Source organism: Neodiprion virginianus, chromosome 1 (assembly GCF_021901495.1).
Source record: "Neodiprion virginianus isolate iyNeoVirg1 chromosome 1, iyNeoVirg1.1, whole genome shotgun sequence".
In the NCBI taxonomy this organism is placed as follows: Eukaryota; Metazoa; Arthropoda; class Insecta; order Hymenoptera; family Diprionidae; genus Neodiprion; species Neodiprion virginianus.
This window is the reverse complement of record NC_060877.1, coordinates 26,986,140-27,009,236: the sequence shown is the minus strand read 5'-3', so window position 1 is coordinate 27,009,236 and position 23,097 is coordinate 26,986,140. Positions and strand designations below refer to the sequence as shown.

Here is a 23,097-nt window from a genome sequence, read left to right as displayed (position 1 = left end):
TCTCATTCTTTGAAGTACTTTGAACCTGAGAGTGAACAAATTATAATTTTGTTTACCTTCGGCTTACATGCACCTCTCGAACAAATTTCTTTTTTTATTGCAGTCGAATATTTTTATACAGTTAATCTTGTTTACTTGAGATTTAGATTGTTCATTTCTACGAACTCCTGCTGTACAACCATTATTTCGGTCATACTTGAGAAAAATTAATTCAGCACAAGTTTAATTATTCGACAGAAGTGATAAGTTCTCAAAAAACTCCCAGCTAATCAACATTGAGTCAGCCCCTAAACTGTCCTGACATTACCTGCCAAAATGCAATCGCAGCTGATTTTACAGGCTCGTCGAGCTGATTCACCTGATATATCAAGCACTAGTATGTACATTATGTGCATACGTGAGCATAGTACACTCAGTATGGTATATGCGCGTGTATTTTGAGAACTGAAAACATTGGGCTACAAAACGAATTTCATTGCTAGCGAATTGTATCTCATGATAAGTTAGTTATTGGTGCAACAAATGTCAGACAATTAAAGGCCTGTCTAAAGATAACTGTATGGCAAGAGGATATTGATAAACGGACAGATAAGTATGTTTTATCTCTCTATCTGCTTCTTTATAATCGCCTGTTTCTGATTAAATATTCATTACTACAGCCGTGATATTGCAGAACTGATTGTAAGACATATTTAGCAATTAAGTGCTGAACCTCAATTGTCATGTTCCATACACTTTTGATTTGTGCTGTAGTTTTGCAATAACGTTTGCTCATTAGTACTCTAGTTTTACAAGGTTTCATAATAGATAATGTTGATTGTTGAGAAGAAATATCGCATACAAAAATTACCTGTAGGTATCTAATTCTACAGGCAATACATAAAATTTACGTCTGAAGTTAGGGTGGAACAAAACTCGCGATTCGAACGCTAATTGGTATACATAGTGTAATTATGCACTGCGTTTTAGGAAATTGACGAGAAATTCCTGATATATTATCATATGAATTGAATTATTGGTGCATCAATGAATGAATAGCGAATACGAAGTAGAGTTTCGAATGTAGGCAACCGTGTAACGACCTAGTAACAACTTCAAAGCAAATAGAAAATCCGCGTTGCGGATTAATTTATAAAAGTGCCGCGGCTGAAAATAGTACCGACCTGACAGCTAGGTCAAGGACATTCGTGACGATTATGATATTTTCACGGGCAAAAACAGTAGTTAGATGAATAAAAATTTGTTTTTAATCTATTTCATTCGTAGATAGTTAGAATTATCCTAAAAGATCGTTTGGTGAGTAATTTAAGGCGCATAAAAAGCACGTGGATCCGTGTCTTGAGACAAGTAGTTAGCTATTACGCCAAGCTTGATTGAAACAAGGTTCTACTGTTTGCCTGCTGGATTGATATGGGAAATAAACGGACCGTGCGATTCCTCTTGTACTTAGAAAATTAAATCGTAGAGCAATAGGGACGGTCGAGTCTTTGGATTTGAAAAAATATCTCCGTGATATCTAAGTTGATTAAATCGACGAATAATCCGAATATATATCGAGAGAACCTCGCGATTCCATATAGCTTTGTGCGCAGTTGGGAAGATGGCGTGCATTCCGCGCACATCTCCATCTCGATGATCTCAAGCGCCGCGATCAGCGGTGAGAGTTTCCGGAAATGAAACTTGCAACAGGACAAAGCCCGTGCCCTCCCTTGTAATGCTGCAGGGCTCGTGGCACTCTGAAGACCCGCGTACTACCGTCGAGAAAAAAACGCATGTCAGAAGCGGGTCGAACCAATATGATCGTGTCGACGTGAATGGGTATCGAGTAACGGTGGTTAGTGCGAAATGTATTAAGTGTGTGATCGAGTTTCAGGTCGGTCGGATTGGTCGGGTCTGACGAGAATGTGCCTGAGATGGACGCTACAAAGACGACTTCCGTTAGCTAATTGAACGCGAATTTTTTTTCCTATACATTTCTTTTTTTTTTGCACATCGCGGTGTTCTCTCAGCTCTAGCACGAGGATGACTTGAAGAGTAAACGCTTGCGTCTAACCAAAGCTCCAACGGTCGTGAAAAAGTTAACCATTATTTTACCCCGAACTCGACGTATCAACGCGGTGCATCCGATGCATTGTTGGTGAGTGACTTGACGCAGTGAGATGTTGAGAATGGCTAGTGAGTGAGGTACATAGATACGTACATGAGAACCAAGGGCTTTAGTACAACGAGTGTTGCTGTCATCCTGGATGTTGTAAACGTTTTCTCTTAAATAGGGTGATACTAGCGTGGATGATGCTCTGAATATTCTCAGCCGCCTACTTAGTTCTCGAACAGAAATATTTCAACTCCCTTCTGCCTTCTGGCGTCACCGTGAAAACGACACCGTGAATCCGAGTGCTGGAATGAAAATCTCCGTGTCTCGTGTTATACGCTGTACATTCGACAAACCTTTCGGTACCAATTCATCGAAAGTTCGTTTCTTCTGTGCTGTCATTTGTGTAGGTGTGATTGTTTTTTCCAAGGTGATGGTGTCGGAAAACCTTGCCTCTTTATTATTACGAAGCCTATTTTTCCGCCTCGATGTGTTTCGTCGATTGTTGTTGGTGTTGGGTTAATAATCTGTGAATTTTCATTTGCCAATTGTGTATGTGTGTGTGAAAGGTGACAATGTTTTAATTTTTATACATTTTTTTCGTCATTGTCCCATTTATATTTCTTCGACCAAATACACTCGTATGTATACATTCAGTTCAAAAGTCTGCACAAGCCAGTTTTACTGTTCGTCGGTTATCATGCGGCGTACTTCAAGATCTTTAAAAGAGTTGTGTAAATCTGTGCTTCTGTAACTTGCGTATCGTGCCGATGGTGTCTTCTCGTTATGATTGAGCCCATAATAATACACAGAGGAATCGTCGCACGCCCCCATTAAACGGAGGGCGCGAAGGTCCTATGCTCTGCGAATTGATGGGTATATGCTTTTCCTGCAGGAGACCCACTAGCAGCCGAATCAATAATAAAATATCTGAGCATATCTCTGCATCGGTAACACCCCTCCATGTTTGTCTGGAGGAGCAAAGAGGACCAGAACTGGGCTCCTGTGTTGTCACAGCTCGGAAGCCACAGGTATAATGTTCATCATCTCTTTTTATTTCAATTCACCCATCGATATTGGACTGATTATTTAAACATTGTCAAGTTTCGGATTAGAATCAACAATTTTCATTACAACTTTTTTTTAAGGAAGAAAACCCATATCGTTAATGTAAGTGTGTCTAAAATGCTCGGGTATCTACTAGATCTGGAAATCCCATAATAGCTGAAAAATTTATGACCTACTTTTGAATTTGTGACTTTTGAAAGAAGCCTCAATTTTCTTACAATATTCCTCAATGGCTTTTATCTTAAGCATTCCGCTCCTCCTAATTATTCTTTTACTTCAAGATCACATACGCTTGGAGATGGTTGATTTTCTCTAGTAATCTTTTTTCTTTGTAATCTGAGGCAATCAAGTGTAAGATTTCTCTGTGATATCACATGACTCTTTTCAATCAAGAGAGAATATGGACCATTGTAAAATGGGAAATAATAATTAAAAACTGATCTTTTTAAAATATGATATTCTACATAATAACTAAAATTCATTTGAAAATGAGAATATAGCTCACCAGTAATCAAAGCGTTTATTGTAAGCAAATTTTCCACACATACATCCTCCATGGTTAATTATTTCAAAAATGTACATGTCTAAATTTCCCTGCGCCAATGTCATCAGATACCTTGACTATTTAAAAATTTATCAGTATAAAAAATTGATCAGAATTAAGGCAAAGAGTTAGATTTGCATATTGCAGAAAACAAAATGCAACTTGATATGGAGACAATGGAAAACCAGTGTTAATTAAAAGTCTTGGGGTATCCGATCTAGTGGTGAGATAGAAGTTGGATTTACTTTTCCTCATATTAATTTGTCATCATTAATGAATTTACCCACAATCCGCATTAACAAGAAGGAATTGTGGAATTTCTTGTGACATAATGCGAAGAAATAATTCCATCTAAGTTTGAATGTTACTTTGAATAGTTTGCACAGGTTGAGGGTGTTGGGGATAGTGGTGGAGCAAGAGGACGAGGAGGAGGAGGGGGAGAAGAAGGTGGAGAAGGAGGTGGAGGTGGAGGTGGCGGTGGAGAAAGAGGAGAAGGAGAAGGAGGAAAAGAGGCTGACACAGAGGGCGGTAGGGAGGGTGAGCTAAGACACAACCAATTGAGCATGGCAAATACCATCAGCAATATGAAGATGACCAACCCTATCAAAGGGCTAGTCAGCAAGCGTAGGAAACGCTTTATCGAAGATGGCTTCAATCTTGATCTCACATGTATCCTTCAGCAAACTTGTGGCCTTGAAATAATTAATCAATGATAAAATGAATGCTCTTCCTTTCAAATCATGTGGTTGAAATTAAGAACAATGAACTTCTTGGTAATATTGCTGATATTCCAAATTGAGGGTTCACCCAGACCATAAAATGCTGGGAATAATTCCAATGATCCATTCTTTTTTATTGATAATGTCTAGAACAAGGAGCAATACCATGTTGTGGTATCCTTACAACTATAGTACTGCTACATATTATTTTATCAATAAAAAACGTCACCGCAGTGGTCAGCAAGTTACTATTCCATCTGTGGTTTGTATAGTACTAGTGAGCTTTGTTATCGAGACTGTGACATAAAATTTTTACATACCGTTTACACTGGTACTCATACCTATCTTTCAATCGCGTTAATTTATTTATCAATTTCGGAAATTGTTAAGAAGTTCCATTTCTCATCAAAATAAGTGGGTAGCAAATCTTTTAATCAACTTAATGGTGAATTATTGCTAGTGATTGAATTATGTTTGTAAAAATTAAATTGCATAATTCGATTTATATTGTTAATAGGAATTGGTGTACTTTGATATTTGTATAGATTATATGAACATGATAGGTTAACATTACAATTTTTCATTTTATTTAATAATGAATAGCAAATTCATTTTTCTTACGAATTAAATACCTCCATTGACCGAGAAAGTTATGGTCAGAGTTTACTGTAGTCATATTAATTTGTAGTGAGTATAGATCATATTAATAAGTAAAAATCAACCATGACAATCCTTAACTGGTTATTGTGTACTAATGAAGATATAAAAAATAACTTGATCGCTATGGGTTTCCCTGCTGAGAAGCTGGAAGGAGTTTACCGAAACCATATCGATGATGTTGTTAAATTCCTTGAATCCAAGCACAAAGATCACTATAAAATTTACAACCTGTAAGTTTTTTTAAATCATATTTACTAATATTCTGATTTGTCAAATATATTTTACTTTATTATACTTTGCTATTGGCATTTAATCTCAATTAATTTCTCTGTTCTATGTTTGCAGTTGCTCGGAAAGGTCATATGATGGTAAGAAGTTTAAACTAAGAGTGGCTACTTATGCATTTGATGACCATAATCCACCAATGCTATCACAAATCAGGCCATTCTGCGAAGATGTTCACACTTGGTTATCCCAGCATAGAGAAAATGTAGCAGTGGTTCACTGTAAAGCAGGAAAAGGTCGTACGGGTGTCATGGTATGCTGTTATCTTTTACATAGCAAGCAGTTCAGTACAGCTACAGATGCCCTTAATTATTATGGAACCAAGAGGACACATGATAGGTATTGACTCGAGACAGAATTTTCTTTATATAACCACTTTGTTAATGTATTGGGTAAATAGTAACTTACAGTAAGTCAATCACATTTTAGTCAATTTAATTTCAATTATAACTTGATAAAAAAACCGTCCAGCTTTAAGCATCTGGGATCATATTTCCCATTAATTCTTCAATTGTTGTCAACAACAGAAAAGGAGTAACAATACCATCGCAAAGGAGGTACGTGGGTTACTATGCTTCCCTAATTCAGGAAGAGCTCCTCTACGAACCTGTTCATCTGACTCTACAGCAAATTAGATTGGATCCTGTTCCAACATTTAATGGCGGCCAGGGATGTGAGTATTATAATTTTTAAAAAAAGAACGTAATTTATGCAGAAGCTGACACTTATACTTGTTTCACAATTGCCACCTAAAGATCAGAGTGGTATTACACTGTACATAATCTGCTTGATCGAATACCATAACATCTATCAAATACTTAGGAAATATTCAATAAAAAACAATTTTCTTCAAAGTTCAAATATGCAACTAATACTTCCATGCCTCACTAATTTATTGATCAAGGTAGGAATTTTTTGAGATGGTTAAAATGATAATATTTTGTAAAATTCTAGATCTTTTTTTCGAGATATCTGCATCTAATGAGAAGTTATTCATTTCGGATGACTACGAAGTTAGAAAAGGCATGCCTTCTCTACGCATGCCAGTCAAACCAGTCTCGCTCTGTGGGGATATTCGAATAGACTTCTTCCACAAGCCAAAAATGAAACGAAAGGTAAGTTTTATCATCTATTATAATGAATTACAATTTTTTGTTAAAATAAATAAATAATGTCTATCAAACAAAATATAGGTAGCATGATCGATTTTTTCACATTTGTGTATTGACCAATCTATAATAAAAATTCATTCAAATTGTTTAAATCTTATACTTATATTGCATATTGATGGGATTTTTATCCTAACTATAATACTATCCTGCTTATAAGAGGGTGGATTTCCCCATTTGAAATACAGGTGTATCGTTTTGAAATTCGAAAATTGTTTTTGAATTATTTAAAGTTGATTTGGAGGGTGCGCCAGAAAAAAATACTCAACACCCTAAATAAGGACCACCAGGGTGCTTAGTTGATACTTTTAGTTGAAATTCTAACAAATCTTTAATTTCACTTAGGAGAAGATGTTTCATTTTTGGTTCAACACATTTTTTGTGCGTGAACATGTGGCTACACACTATGACAACGGAGATATACCAGTAGAGAAGAGATCCACACGAGCTTTGAGCTGTGATGGAACAGCCATGGAATTACCAATGGTTACAGCTCATACCAAGCCACGAACGGGCTCGTTGACTAGCCTTGGCCCTATGCCGCCGTCCCTAGTCTTGAACATAGACAAGGCAGGATTGGATGATGCTCATAAAGATAAGCATCACAAGCTGTATAGTGCGGATTTCAAAGTGAGTTGGTAGATTGAAATAAGAAATTCACATTTTATTATCCACACATGGTTAAATATGTTTGCATGTTCTTGACCTGTAGACCGCTGCTTGGCCAGTATACTGGCCAAACTATAATCAAATAATCTAAATGTGGATTATTTGAATATACATCAAAATCACCGGCGGTCTAAGGTTAATTTCTTCAAATATTACCTAATCTTACAAATGTGAAGCTTTGAAACAAGAATTATCAAGGTCTCAGGTATTGAGAAAAGTGGTTAATTGAGGACATATATGGTGTACACAATTGGTTATCCAAATGATCAGTGATATTTTACGTTTGAATTTTTCATTCCCTTATTATTCTTTTCAATAACACATATTTTGGATCTCTCATAACTTAAAAATTTACTTCAACTCCAACTCGAGAAATATTATTACGTGAGAAGAATGTTGGTAATGTTTCAAAATTACTTTGTAGATTAATAATTTGAATCTGTGATTTTTATAATTATAGTCGTATATTCAATGTAGTTTGAGATGAGAGAGCTGACATCTGATAAATTGTGATCATAACCTGGCGATTATGCGTCTAAAGAGTGAGTTATGTAAAAATTTAGACATACCAACTCCCCGAACAGATTTCATTATAGAGCGTATGTGTAATTTGCAGCCTGTGACTTCGCTTCTACATTCAATTTATAATTAACTTTGAAGTTGACTTTATATTTTTGTCTGTATCTAGAATCACGTTTAATATGTATGTCGTTTCTTTTCAGGTAAGCCTTTTCATGCATCAAGTTGCTAGTAGTATTCAGCCATCGGTATCGGAAACAGTTAATAAATCAGACGGTGTACCAATAAGAGGAGGGATTGATCATTCAGAGACACCGAGCGAGTCTAGTGATGGTTCAAGCAGCGAGTGTGATACAACAGGCGATGAAGAGGGCTGGGAGTCGGGTGAGTCCTCTGCATCTCTGGTGGTCAGTCATCATCCACTCACACACAGCTCTAGCCAGACACACGCCAATACCCACCACAGGGCTAGTCTCAGGGAAACTGCAAAAAGCTTACTGTCACGTGGGGAAAAGGGTAGGAGTAGTCATAGAGAAAGTACTAATAGTGTGAAACGTTCGTCTACATTCGTGCGTTCGGCTACACTTGATATGTAGTTCATCTGTTTGTTTTTGGTACTGTTTGAACGTGGTTATTAATGAATGCTTACAAAAACGTGAAGAATTTCTTCTGAATGTGTTAAGTTTCTTTCAAAACAATGGTATTTTCTAATCTATTGCGGTATCGCGTGCACTGACCTTAAGGTCTTATCATTTTACAAACCATCAGCAGCATGCCACAATTAACCAGTTTTAGATGACTTTCGATAATCTACTTCAAACATGGCTGGAAACTGATAGTTATAGATACTTTTGGGACTAGCTAGCCATACCCGGCAGGTTTCGATTTCTATTACAACTCATACTGGGGTTTCACAGTTTTATTATTGGCTTTTAGTCATGATTGGTTATTGGTGAAAAACCACAAGCTCTTAGACGGTAAAAATCTATTTATTAGTTGAAAATAATTTCTAATTTTCACAATTTCTCTATTGGTTGAATCATAGGCACCACAATGTCGTGTGCAGACGTCCTCTTATATGGACTTGAAATAAATTCAATCGTTAAACGTAATTAACGAAAGTTTTATTTTAAATATAGGTGTTCAAAAAATGAACCCATCATGAATCATATCAAAATCCATCTGCACTGTTTCGTATCACTGGATTACTTATTTGACAATAAGACATATGGTGTCATGTTGTCATAGAAGTCTTGAAGATTCCGGTCAATATTTGTCTTCCGTTACTGCTTGAAATTAGAGCAAATATTCTACTATGTAAATTTCTCGCATTGTTTTCATTAGTAGTAAAAAATATTAACGAAGTGCTGCTGGTTGCTATTAATTCATTTTGCATTTATATAGCTTCCCAGATACTTGATTCTTAGTTGAAAAAGGTTAAACACAACATATGTTATGCTTCCTTTCGAAAAATGCTTTTTGATTTTTTCTCAATATACCCTCTATGAGCTACGAACAAAGATTATCCAAATAAATTGACTGGTTAAAAATAACTTCTCAGCCCTACACAAAATCCCAGATTTATTTGCGTAATATTTTCAGGAAAATCTGATTATACCTGCAATTCTACGTTTCCACCAAAGTGATTTGTGAATAGCACACTTTATATGAGAACTACATTTGATTATTTTGTCCTTCTATTCATCTAGGTACAAATATACTTGCATAATATTTTATCAATTATAGACGTCCCACTTTATTTCCAGAGATTAAAATATCTAGAGTACTTGCAATAGCTGTCGATTAATTGATAGGATTCAGAGATTCGATTTCATTTTCACGTGATGTAACTTCACAAAAATTAAATGTTTTAACAGTGAATAAAATGTATGCAATTATTAGGAGATGTGTAAAAGAATGCGTAATAACTTACATAATAACGGTCTTGAATGTAGTATATACGTGTATAACAAACATTGGATTGCATGCGGTCTATAATGGAATTAGATTTAAGCTTCTGGTTACTTTTGGAAATTGATGAATGAACTAGGAATTGCGAATATTGCGGGTTGTAATTAGTACCTATTGGGCTCATTTCAGCGTATTAAAACCAGTACGTTCATTTACTTGCATTGGATTTTGTTAGAATTGTGTTTGAATAAATCGTAAACTATTATAAAAGTTTATCACTGTATACTGTCTGTGGTATATTAATGCATTAGTAAATGTAGAGTCTTTTGGATCCTTATTTCATCTGAGATTGAAATTCACAGAGAATAGATTTCAACACAGAATATGACTACAATAGCAAATTTTTATTCGAAGTGTCAAGTAAAAATACGTTATAGCAATACCAGGAATAGATTTGATTTGTTGCATACCCACGTACCAAAATAGTTGTATATCACCTCCCAGTAATTTTTATAAAATTCAATTTTTATCACCAAGAGTATGGTATTATCAGACCATATTGTTATATATAGTTTGTGAGCTTCGCTTTCTTGTTATGAAAAAATTGTAGAACAGTACTATGGTCTGTTTCATCCTTGATTCAATGTTTTCCTAAAATGGTTTATTTCTGTTTCATAAGGTGCTTTAACTTGATAATAATCAGGACTGGTAGTCAGTCACTTGTCTCACTGTTAGTAACTTTTCTCACTGTTGGTAGCGATTTTTAACGGAGCCACTAGACTAGATTTTGTTTGTTAAATTTTATAGTATTTTTAGCGAGAAAATCAGCTTCAGATTGATTTTGGGAAATAAATTTGATCAATTGGAAATGTTTCGTCTGAAAGGACAATAAATTCATAAATTAGAGTTATTGATCACGTGTCATTCATTTACTAAAAACCGTGTACAGTGATACATTTTTGTAATGCGGAAAAAAACGTGAAAAACATGGAAAACCCTTATGCAGCAACATGATTGAAAATAGGGCTATTTCTGATGAGATGAATAACACTGTGGTAGCACTTGTCGTTCAATTACTATGCAATAATTAATTCTGAACAGTCACTTTTGGGTCACTTTTTTGAGGTCAATTATCTAGTATTCACTTCACAACATAGGATCAGTCTTGTGATGAATGTTCTGTGTTTAAAATATGATGTCTTCTCAACAAACTGATATATGTTTTGAGATTAAAAAATCCCAGCAACCCTAAATGTTTTTTATGTTTACAAATTGGAGAATAGGATTACAACATGAAATATTCTAAATTGTGTAATTAATTATTTCATAAAAAGTCATTGTACAGCATTTGTGTTATTATATACAGTGAGAGAAATAATCTGAACAGGCGTAAAAGTTTTAACAATAATGATTTCAAGTCAAGTTAAATCATGCTCAATTTGTTATGGTGCACTTTTCGATTTTATTAAAGCGGTCATAAAATCGAAAGCTTTCACCAGGTTTCAATAGCTGAGACAACCAGAATATTGGGATTCACTGATAAATATATTAAAATAATTAATAATATCTATTAAGTATAGTTTTAATAACATCACTCATAAAAAATTTGCAGCACATCATCTGTCACTTTAACCACGCGATGGAATAGATTTTCCATATTCTTTTTGTTGAAATAAATAGTTATTGTATCATTCAAAAAAAAAGAATGTGATAGATTCGTGGCAATGTTCTCATATCTCGCGAGATAGGCTAACTCAGCAGGCCCATTCGCACGTGGGTTATAATATTTTCGTCGATATGCTCAACTTTCATGGCGGCCAATGAGTTGAATTTTCGATTTATTGAAAGCAAACCATAAAACCCACAGATGAACTGTTTTTTATAAACGTAATAAAGCGACCTCACAAACATCAAATTAACAAAAAAAAAAAAACACATTGTACAGACATAACACCAATTGTCTTTCTATCTTCTACATTTTTTTGTAATGAATGTATTGAAAAGTTATATATTTTTAGCTTAGTTATACACGTAATTATTGATATGATGGTAATACATTATTAATTGAGTGTAAATGAAAGATGAGCCCTCGTGTGAACTAGTTTCAGGATAGAAATGGGAATGGATCATTAAAGTAAATGTTAGTGTCAAAAAGGAACATAATGCTTTGCAACTTTTTTCTTCAACTGTAATATTTTTTTAATTTGTATTTAAAATCCGAATGTGATCTCTCAAATGCCTCCAAAATTCTTGATATCCCATTTAGCAGAACATTGAAATTGTACAACAGCACAGACAAACGTCCCAAGCTATTCATATTTACCGATCTTGGTATATCTCTCGTGCTAAAGTCACATCCGATTACTATTTACATTAAATTGTAGTTAAAATATTTAATTTACTCTGCAACCATGGAAGTCCTTCCAGAACAGTTTGAAGGAAAAATAGTCTTCATAAGTGGGATACTTATTATGAATTTGCATCATTTGAACCGTCGGTACGAATAACGTTACAAGGCAAATATCTTGAATTATTCACATATGACTCAAAGAAAATCGCGCAAAGAGAGCAGCAAAAGAGTGTAAATATTGTCATATTGTGGTTAAGTAGGGAATAATTTTGCAGAATTTCTGCTGTTGTCCTATATTTGACAACATCGTTAAACGTTTTTTCCCTTACATATTGTATTGTGAAACAACTAAACTTTTGCATGTTGTCATGATTATATAGCTAAGAGAAGTCGTAACGTTATTCAAAGATAAGTTTTAAAGCGTTGAGATGCATACCACTCAATGGCATGCTATATTAGGAATATAAAAAATGCATATACCATGGCATGCGCTCATTCTAAATGTATGGATTATGCAATACCCCATTTTTTTTAAGTTTTACATTACGGTGTTATTCGAGCCGACTGTTCATCTATTAATTAATACATTTTAGAACAACATACATCCTAGCATCATCGATGACAATTATTATTTGCATATATAAATGCTGTTGGCATTTGAGTTGTATCAGTGACGAATGACGAAGCTTTTTTTTTTATATACATTTCAAAATTTTTCTTGTAATTAAAGGAATGAAAGGATATGCCATTGTGATTAATTATTTCTGGTGGGTGAAAACTGTGTGATACGCTAGTAGAGCTACAAAGCTCAGATGTATTTATGATAATTGTTACGATCGTATCCGTGAAGCTAGTATCGCCGTAGCTCAAATATGAATTTTGTATGTATGTAGACACTAGTGGATAACTATTGATGTATTGAAAACAATTGACTTGATCAGAATTTGTATAGAATAAAGTTTGTAGGCTCTTGATATTCAAATTCCTTTTATTCTTTGATTTACTTTTTGGTTACGTGGAATGAACTTTATGAGCTTTGATTATATTAATTTTCTACATGAGATGAAGCAATCTCATTATTAACATGCGAATTCGAATGGTTCGGAGGATATTTTTGCAAAATCCTTTCTCTCAATTACTCCAATTGTGATGGATTCCACATTTGTCTTGAATTGAAATGAAGCAGAATCTTAAAACACGATTGGTTTTGTTTATGAAACTAAACGTGGTACCTGATACTTCTGTTTGATATAATGGATATTAATTTTCTCTTCATGGCTTGAGACAATATCGTGTAAATAGTTCTTTTTTTTCCAACATATATACTTCTATGTGATGAAATTCACTGTTTCCCCACTAAACTATTAATTCTTTGTAATAAAAAAGCCCTATAAATGAAAATCGACGCTCCACCGTATTAATTTCATTCGCTTTTTTGTATCATTGCATGCTGATAATTTATACATCCATAAATTTCGAGATTGCCATATTGACACAATCATACAGAATCTAAGTACAATAGCGATTATATTGTATAATGATTATAATGTGATATTATTATATTGATGAACATGGTTATGATTATTATGATTATGATTGTTGTTGTTGTTGTTGTTGTTGTTGTTGTTGTTGTTGTGTAGTGTAGTGTAGCACAGTAGTGATGTTTAAACATATTGCTATGCTACTATTATACTTCTGTATATGATATTTTGATGATAAGATTATATATTATAATTATATAATGACACTTTTTTTTTCTAACATTTTCTAGTTACGTGGCTCCTTCTTCATTAGCCATTACATCTATTTTTATTGCATAGAATGACGAAGTTATTATATTAGCATCACGATTTTACTATTTTATCTGGGATTTAACGTAAAATTTTAGTCAGTCGGATTCAAAATGCATCAGTGTTTCTGATGACAGCTTTCAAAAATAGAACATCGTTCAATATTTGAATTACAGACTGCATTGTAATGTCGATTACAAAACTAGTTATTATGTACAATTTGTTATGTATAGCATAAAGTATTAATTACAGTGCGTTTAATGGCCAACAATATAGACATATAGAGACATCGTGTAAAAGTAACATCATCCAGAACTGTAGCCGCAGTAGTTGGACTGACTGATAGGAAAAGACTGCTACGACACAACAGATTCGTTCTTTTCTTTAAATAGTCAAATTGGACTCACTTCATGAGTCACTCACCATTGCATACTCTCCAGTCAGTTTAAAGATTATTTGCAACAAAGTAGCACTGCTTGTACACGTACATATAGTTTGTACAACTGAAAATATGATTTCTCATAATTCGACGAAGTGTAATGTATAACTAATAACTTTTTTTTTTAATTTGGGGCATTTGTGCCTGATCTATTTTGTACACTATAGAAATTAGTCGTAATAAAAAACTTCGTCAATTGTGGAGGTAATTTTCACCCTTTAGTCGCACCTTTTTGAGTAAAGCAGGCAAAAAAAAAAAAAAAATGATCACTCACTGTAAATGCATCCAAAACTTTTCCCTTTAAAGCGCTCTTCTCACCACACAATGGTATCGCATGCTACATGCTTGTGCATTGTACCACAAGTCGGTTTTGATTAATTATTGGTGTTTCGTAGCTGGAATTCTGTTTAAGAATATGAGTGAAAAAGTGCTGATTATTCTCCCAAGAAACATACAGAGCTTTCGAGTCAATGCTCTATGCCGTTGCAACCTGTAATATCGCCGTCAGAGATAATTACAGAATAAGTTGTTTGTAAAGTTTTAAATGTATTACTTATCAAATAGGTTGGTAACGATCACTGTGTAATTTGAAATAACCAGCACTTTTTCAGTTGCGATAACATTAGATTTAATCTTTCTTGTGGTAATATGCCCAATAAATGATCAACATCTCTGTGTCTATTGGCTCCTAGTGGATTTGGATCAGCAAGTTGGACGGTATCGTCTTCTCTCGGATGGTGGAATGATAGATCTTTTGTGAGCTCTGCATCCTCACCTCTGCATTGGTCTCCAGGCCACAGTACTGTTTACAGGCATAAATATCATACCATAGATTTACGTAAATAGCACGAGTAACTGATTGTCATGAATTCATACTTGTCTGTCATATGAAAGGCATTTGTAAAGTGATTGAAAGTTATGTTGTACCAGTTACTGGTGCTATACATCCATGTCGCTCTATGGCTAAATTACGTAAACTACTATGTTCATTATTATCTCATGGAGGCATATTGTGAAAAAAGAACAAGCTGACGCGCTTTGTGCGTGTTTATCGCATGCCACAATAGATTTTTTATTGATAGGTTCACTACGTTTTTGTACAAAAAATTTTGAAACACTCTCAATTGGTGTATAGAATTATTATTCATTATCACTACATGACAAGAGATTTGTTGAAATAGATGAGCTAATCGCCATCGATTGAATCTCCAATGCCTGCAATTTATACTCTGTATTTTTGTGAGAGTAGAGTAAGCTTTGAATTAGGAGAGTATTAGAAACCTTCAAAATAGGCTGGAATATCTTAATACTTGAAATACATTACATTAAAAATCAGAATTATAGCAATCAAAACCATGTTCCATTTGTTGAATCGTTAACAAAGGCTGCATGGTTCCCAAAGAAAAACCAGATTATTAAGAATAATAATTTCAGTAGCAAGGGGTTGATGATTCTCTCCGAATTCGATACCTACTCAAGTTGCAATTCAATGGCATTACAATAAAGCAGTACAATCATTGGATCTCAGAATACAAAATATGCTTCTGATAGTGATCGACAAATTGAATATTTGCACCATTACGGAAAAATATCTTTAACAAATAGATCTTGTGGTAAACTGCAGTACCAAGTATTACCAATATTGATTATTATATTCAATAAACATTTATCATTTCAACTATTTATTGATTTACGTTTCGTAATTTTCTTTTCTGAACTCATTGAACATCGATTGAATTCATTTTCAAATCGAAATCAATCGATCCTTACAAATCCATAATTCATAACATTTGTGTATTTGAGTTGAATGCATTCGTTTTTACGTTATCAAATACTACGTACTACATGTATATCATTATTCAGATTTGGTAAACTTATTTGCGATACAAGAATTTGATTAAAAAGTGAGCAGCATTACAACAAAAAGCACATTTTTGTATAAAATGGAGTGGAATGAAAAGTACATTAAAAAGAAAATAGTATATTTTCATAAGGAATAAATAATTGTAAGTCAATAATAATCGTAGTGAGAGCATTATTCGTTTCCGCCTCTTGGCTCAGAATTGGTTAGTACGAACATTGATCTCACTTACGCCAACTTACCTTGAATTCTGAGTGTAAGAGGGATTTACAATGTAATATTTGCTTAATTCATAGAGCTAAATATTTACTGAATTTGTATATTTATTACAAGTTGAGTATTGCAAAGAAATTGTGTCCAAAGTTTTTTTTTTGCCATTGATTAGGAATTCAGCATACACATAAGTTTATTCTATAACACTAATGAGAAATTTATCTAACGCGTATAAGTATGAAAGAATTGATCCACGTCATGAATCGATATCTATTGAAATATGTATCTCATATATATTTCAATTTGAAGTAAATATTGCGTATGAGCAATCTTCAGATCAGCTGCAGCTGAAATTATATCAGTAAAACATTGTGTAGGTCAAACGCCTCAATCAAACTGGTATTGTTCGACAGCTTATTCTAGTCTGCTTGTCCCGTCACAATGTATTCAGTTTCTTGAAATATCAAATTTCTGTAATTTATAAATGTTGACACAAAAACAGTTACAATTTTTCGGTTGAAAATAAATTTTCTTCTATGTTATAAGGTCCTACTGTGTGTTTGCAGTATTTTCAAAATGAATAAATTTGGACAAAATGGGTCACTCAGGTTTCTAACAATTATTCAGGCGATGAATGTTAGTAATAAACTTTAATGTACGTTAAATTCAGTGTATATCTAGCTCTGTGATTAGTTTTAAAAGTTTTTAATGTAACATAGAGTATAGAGCATGCAATACCAGGTCAATATCGAGCTTAACCATCGTACCCCCTTTGGTTGCAAAATTTCTTGGCGCGTTTTGCTTTTTTATTTTTCTATACTCATTACATAGTTTGTGTCATGGTGTATCTTGTGATGTTTGTCATTCACTGTTTAATCACGACTCTATTGAACTATGAGATCTTTTAACATCATTCTTTTATACGATTTATAAGTTTGTACAAATTTAATACAACTGTCAAAACTTGACCAATTTACCAATTAGGATTACAGGTTTTCATTAAATAGGATAAACTAATGATTATCAATGTTTTGATACCCGGCAGTCACCCCCAATCTATTGATTGATCAAATAATGTGAAAATTACTGAAAATTAATGCTCTTAAAATTTATCCTGTAAATCATGTATTTAAATGAGTACGATTTGCACTTCTGTTATTTCTAAATCTACTAAAGATTCATGCAAGTGCATTAACACTCGATTTAATTTTTGTTCTTCAGTTCGAAATTCCGTGTGTAAGGGAATTGATTCTCAGTTAGTTTTGTGTTATGAATTTCGTTCATTTATAACCATTGTGTAATTTACTGTCATTTTATCAATTGGTACTTTTCTTGGCACAGGTATGAATTTTTTTCAATGGAGCGGTCCTATTTGAACAAAAATGATTGCGTATGCGATGAAACTATACCAATTGTTGAAAAAATGATAAATTTATTTATCCAAACTTGACTAGACCAATCTTCACGCTCTTTGTTACAGTAAAGATTACATATGTGTCTCGATTGCATGAAGAACTGCCTAGTCAATTCAAATAGTTATTACTCACAGATGAAAATCATTGTTCATCCAATTTCTATTATTCAAGTACCTAAATGTTGATAGAATTTAACAGTTCTTATAAAATTATGAATTGATATGCATTAGTTATTGAGAAATAAATGTTACTATGCAGTTTATACCAGAATGTTCAAGCAGATTCTTTCCCTACATTTTGCACTGTGTATGTAAAAGTTGAGACCTACAAATCAATATTTGCCTAGAAACATAAGAAATTACTAAGATTAGGGATTTCACAAACATGTGTTTACTGTCAGTGTTTTGCAAGATTTCAATACAACCATTTTACTCTGTGAACGCGGTCTCAAATCAGCCTTATTCCAAATTGTTGTCAATTTGCCATTTCTTACTGTGACATATGATTCAAGGCTGCAACTTCTGCTATGCCTCATAATTGCTATGCCTCATAATAATTATCGTGTTTACCAAATGATAAGTTTTGAAAAAAATCGAAAATTTCTAAGTGACTAAATTATGTGTCATTTATTGGCAAGTCACATTACGCAATATTGTACAATATTAGTGAGTGGTGAAACTTTTTAATCCGAGTTGCGTTTTTATCAGAGAAAATCTGGTGGCGATTGTTAATTCAAACTTTTCAGTGTGGCTATGTTATTCAGTGTGCCTAGGAATAGAGTAAATGATTATTTATTACGAGATGCAAATGGAAAAAACGTTGAATCTTAAATTTATACTATTAGTAATCAATTTCTTTGTTTCTGATCTTAGGAGCGTATATATATCCTCGTCCGAACTAAAATGGATTTATTAAAATGTTTTTTTCATATAACGATCCAATATTATTAGCTCAAATTAATGACATTAAGCATAAAAACATTCAATTGAATCAATATGGCACGGTGTACTGCGATTAAAGCATTTTTACAACTGAGAGTAATGCATGATCCAACTGAATATTGAGTTAATATGATCGTTTCGTTAACTTTGCGGTGCAGTTCCATTGAAAGCTAATACCGGAAGAACCGCAGAGAAACATATAATCGTCTGATCCTAAAAAGTATATTTTACATTATAACTAGATGCTTCGACCTACAAATTTTTGGCTACTGTAACATAATGATTTGAATTGAAATTTTTTATGATCTGAATCTAATTTTGGAACTCAAAGTAAAATTGCTTCATAAGACAATAATTAACAACTTTCCGCACCAATCTTTCATTTTAAATTTATTTTTCGTACCCGACTAAATAAATCTAATTATCTATCGAAATGAGGAAGATTTTTAGAATATAGCCTATCCTTCGTATTCTACTCTAATATTTTCATGCTCACTGGAAAACAAAATTGTTTAAAGGGTCATGCTTTTGTAAGTGATACCTACTAAAATAATACCGCATGAGTGTTCTGGTCTTATTCGAGTTCTCTTACTTTTTATTTTATCATTAATCAAAAAGAACATATCTGTTGCTTCTGAATGCTTATACTTTGTGTTGGGTTTTGTTTTTCCGTCATAATATTCCATGCATTTTTATCATGTTATTACAGCTTTGTTTACTTCATTATCATGCCTTGAGAATGTCATGTTTGAAAATTACTCTTCATACATTTTCTTCCTCAGCTTTAAAAAGTTATTTTGTGTAAATACCAATTGAATAATTTCGTGTAACATCCATAAGTATTATAATAATACTTGTAATCACAATTCAGTTTATCAGACTCATCTGCATTTCAAATAACTTGTGTGAATTACTCTTGAATAAAATGGTAATGTTCCGATAAAGTCATCCCCATACTTACTGTAAATAAAATGTCGAAAAGAGAATATTATGCCATCTTAAGTACAAAGTATTCGGTGTTATTGGTAGAAAGTAACAACACATGTAAGAACACCATGGAAAAAATTGAATCGTGACTGACGTTGGGTTTGCATTCCAGGGGAGTCGACGTACTTGTGACTGAGACATGACTGATGGCGGGTCAATCAGAGCTTACTCTTCACGTACGGTTGTTCAACCCCAGACTGCAATGCACCAATTGCTTGACTACCAATCAATCAATCAATCCACAGATCAACCATCGCATCTTGCCTGACACCCGTTACGCATGCATGTTCTCCTACTTACCGGTACAAGCCCACACTGCATTATTACATTCATTATTTTTATACTATAGAAAATCATTTTAATTAATACCTACATGTCGGACTTATGTGCGTTTATTTCTGATTCTAATTTTTAATTTCATTTCACGCAAGGGTAGAAATAACAGCAAAGGATATGCTATAAATTTAATAATTGCACAAGTATTTGTATAGTTTTCTTGTTTCGAGATTGTTCTATACCTCAGCATTTGAGTCGAAAACAAATGCGAATCGAAGTGTTGCGAAATTCCCATTAACGAAGTATACAATCATATTTCGTACAAAAGATTTGTTTCATAGCAAGTTTTCGACTTTAGTTTTTTTCTTAGAATTATTATGACTATGTACTTCCTACATGAAATTGATGGAAAATAATTCTTAATTGGCAGCACGACTTTAATTCCGGTGACCATAAACATCATCATTCCATATTCTATCATAAACTACAAATTATGTACTAATCCTATACATAAAGCCTTCCAGTTATGAGAAAGCAAATGTCGCGGTTAAACTACAAATTAAGATAAGACTTTACATCGAGTTCTACTTTTAGAAGATCTGTGTAGTTGGAATTGAGATATAAAGTTTTTTACGTTAGAGTTCTTCAGCAAAAGATTGACTGTCAAGTCACTAGGCATCAATACATGATCTTTTGGTTTCTGGATACTAAATGAGGAAAGTGTATCTCTTTGTGTCTTGTGGCACATTATTGACAGCAAACTAGGGATATCGCTTTCCGAGTTATAAACAACTAGTGGCTCCTAAGAGCGATATTATTTATTTATTTATAAAAATAAAGGCACAAATCGTCGAAGTGATCTATAATACTTAGGTTACTGCTTTATTAGTTACATAATGTTGTAATAATATGTACCAGCCTTTAGGAAACTTGTTGCTAGAAGTTCAAAGATCACGTCAAAAATGTTACATAATTTTACTTCGTGATTAATAGTTTTTCACATTATTAAAAAATAATAGGTATTGGATTCAAGTTTAAAAAATATTTGAAGCCATATTTGTCACGTTCTCGAATTTAAAATTTACCTATTCTATTCTTATATCCGATTTTGATAGGAATCGTTTATATTCGGTATGGGAACTATTTTCACATAAACAAATGTTGTTCTTCATAGGCTCTTATTAGACTGCTCACAATTACGACGATTTTAATGAATTTTATTGTATCTGATTAGGATAAACATTCATGGCCATGTGATATGTTTCCAGTGGCGCAATGCAAATATGAAATGATCATGCTTTAAAGTGTTATTGTTAACAGTTGATTATCGTCTGTGCAAGGGTGTTATAGTAAAATTAGGTGTTACTTTCTTGCAATGTTTAGGCTTGACAGATTTTATTTTTTGCCAAGTCGAGTCATGAATGACGGCTACATAATTACAGCTCCCCCAGTTCAGTCCTTACATGTAATAAACAAGTAGCACAAAATCGTCATGTCGATTAATTACGTGACATCGAACTATAAATTTCTTTCATTCAAGCTGCAATTGCGCAATTGTGTGTATTTATAAAAATTCAATTAGCATATACAATTAATTTAAGTTAAAGTAAGCTAAGTTACAATTGTATCTTTTTGAAGACATCTCTTAGAATTCTATTATACACTGTACAGCATAGTTATATAAACTCGTCGTATATTTTTATACCAATCTTGATTTTTGCGCAGGTTTTTCTATGAATCCTTCACGTTTTGTTAGTAGAATGGACCATTTTATAAAATATACCTGCAGTGAAATATGCACAATTGCGCTGCTTTTTCATAATATGATACGTGAAACAGTGTGCTTCGAATTGATATTTGATTACATAATTTTTCATTTTTTTTTTAAATAATGACGTCTCTTTTATTGTGTCAACCGATAGATTAATAATTAAATCTAGTATATGTAGTGTTTAATATACTTTTTACTCACTGATGAAGTAAGCCAAAATGTTGCTGAAATTGTTTACGCGAACGAATGCCACTTGGGATAAGTTTTGCCTTACTTCACAACTATGTTACAACAAATTATCGAGGTTTGGTTCGCAGAATTGTTCTGTAATTTTACTGAAACATGAAAACGTTACCTCATCGAATAGAAAATACCTGAACTCAGTTATAACATTAATAATTAATTCGACCTATGATAATAATTTGTTGCACTCGATTTGTTTAAAAAATTGTCTCAATGTAATTTAGCTACGTTAAATACTGATGAATTATGTGTTATTGTGAATTTACTCATTAGTGGAATTTATCAGACGAATTGCAGGAGTTCAGAACTTTGACAGAATCAAGATACATAGTCTCAAAATACCGATCATCTCTATTGCATTGAAAGTAATTCGTGATACATATTGTCAGATTCTTCCCAAAGTACTCGTTTGTAAATCCATATTAATAACAGATGAGAGCTGTGAATCAAGTATTTATACTTATTATGAATTACCTATTTTCATATTACCGTATTGTTCAATTCAACCTATAGAGTACAAACAAGTTGACTTGATCTCACATAGACTAAAAAATAAAAATTTCTTCTTTCCCGAAGGAATACAAATATGTAGTTTGTTTTTCTTAATCTATAAATTATTTCTGTGTAAGCAGAATATTCGAGGCCAATATTGGCTGTATTGCCAACACAGCTACACATAGATAATTCTAGGAAGGTGCAATACCATCCAGACTATCATATGTGTTTAAACGCTGTTAGACACATAATATAATTTTTTTCTGTGTTCAGAAAATAACTTATTCATTTTCCCTTCGTAGATTAACACATTAGTGGTAATGTTCCTGCAATGGTGTAGAGAGCAGTCGATGCACATTTGCAGAACATACCTGAATAACATACAAGTTTAGTGTGAAGGTGCACGATACCGGTGGAAGTATTAGGAAAAGCATATTTATACATATGTTTGCCGGTTATATCTCGTAAACATAACTTGGAGATGAATTTTTGTTCAGCATCGAGCTATCGGTGGTTTACGTCATTGGAATCTATTTTATTCTTCTGTGTTCATCCTTATGTTTCTATTGGCGTCTTGCATCTCTAGCGTTATATTTATGATCTAACATGAGAGAATTTTATATTTTAATTTTTAACTCCGCATTTAAATAAACGAATTTGATCAATAATTTTCAGACTTA

The 23,097-nt window shown here is 33.2% G+C and overlaps 1 protein-coding gene across 10 annotated transcripts; it reads left to right on the top strand.

Moving 5' to 3' along the window:
• The first annotated feature begins 489 nt into the window (after positions 1 to 489).
• On the top strand, positions 490 to 23,085 carry LOC124296708 (phosphatidylinositol 3,4,5-trisphosphate 3-phosphatase and dual-specificity protein phosphatase PTEN). 10 transcript variants are annotated; one of them, XM_046746999.1, is made up of 9 exons: positions 490 to 592; positions 2,988 to 3,123; positions 4,082 to 4,373; positions 5,184 to 5,313; positions 5,429 to 5,707; positions 5,896 to 6,041; positions 6,323 to 6,483; positions 6,883 to 7,167; positions 7,929 to 14,546. In XM_046746999.1, exons 3-9 carry the CDS (start codon positions 4,268 to 4,270, stop codon positions 8,319 to 8,321), a joined length of 1,500 nt encoding a protein of 499 aa, XP_046602955.1. In that variant the 5' UTR covers positions 490 to 592; positions 2,988 to 3,123; positions 4,082 to 4,267; the 3' UTR covers positions 8,322 to 14,546. The 10 variants fall into 10 exon arrangements, with proteins under 10 accessions (XP_046602955.1, XP_046602953.1, XP_046602954.1 ...); XM_046746997.1 differs by lacking the exon at positions 490 to 592 and adding an exon at positions 7,684 to 7,748 and having other exon boundaries at positions 1,664 to 3,123; positions 7,929 to 8,070; XM_046746993.1 differs by lacking the exon at positions 490 to 592 and adding an exon at positions 19,745 to 23,085 and having other exon boundaries at positions 1,665 to 3,123; positions 7,929 to 8,241.
• Positions 23,086 to 23,097: the final 12 nt, after the last annotated feature.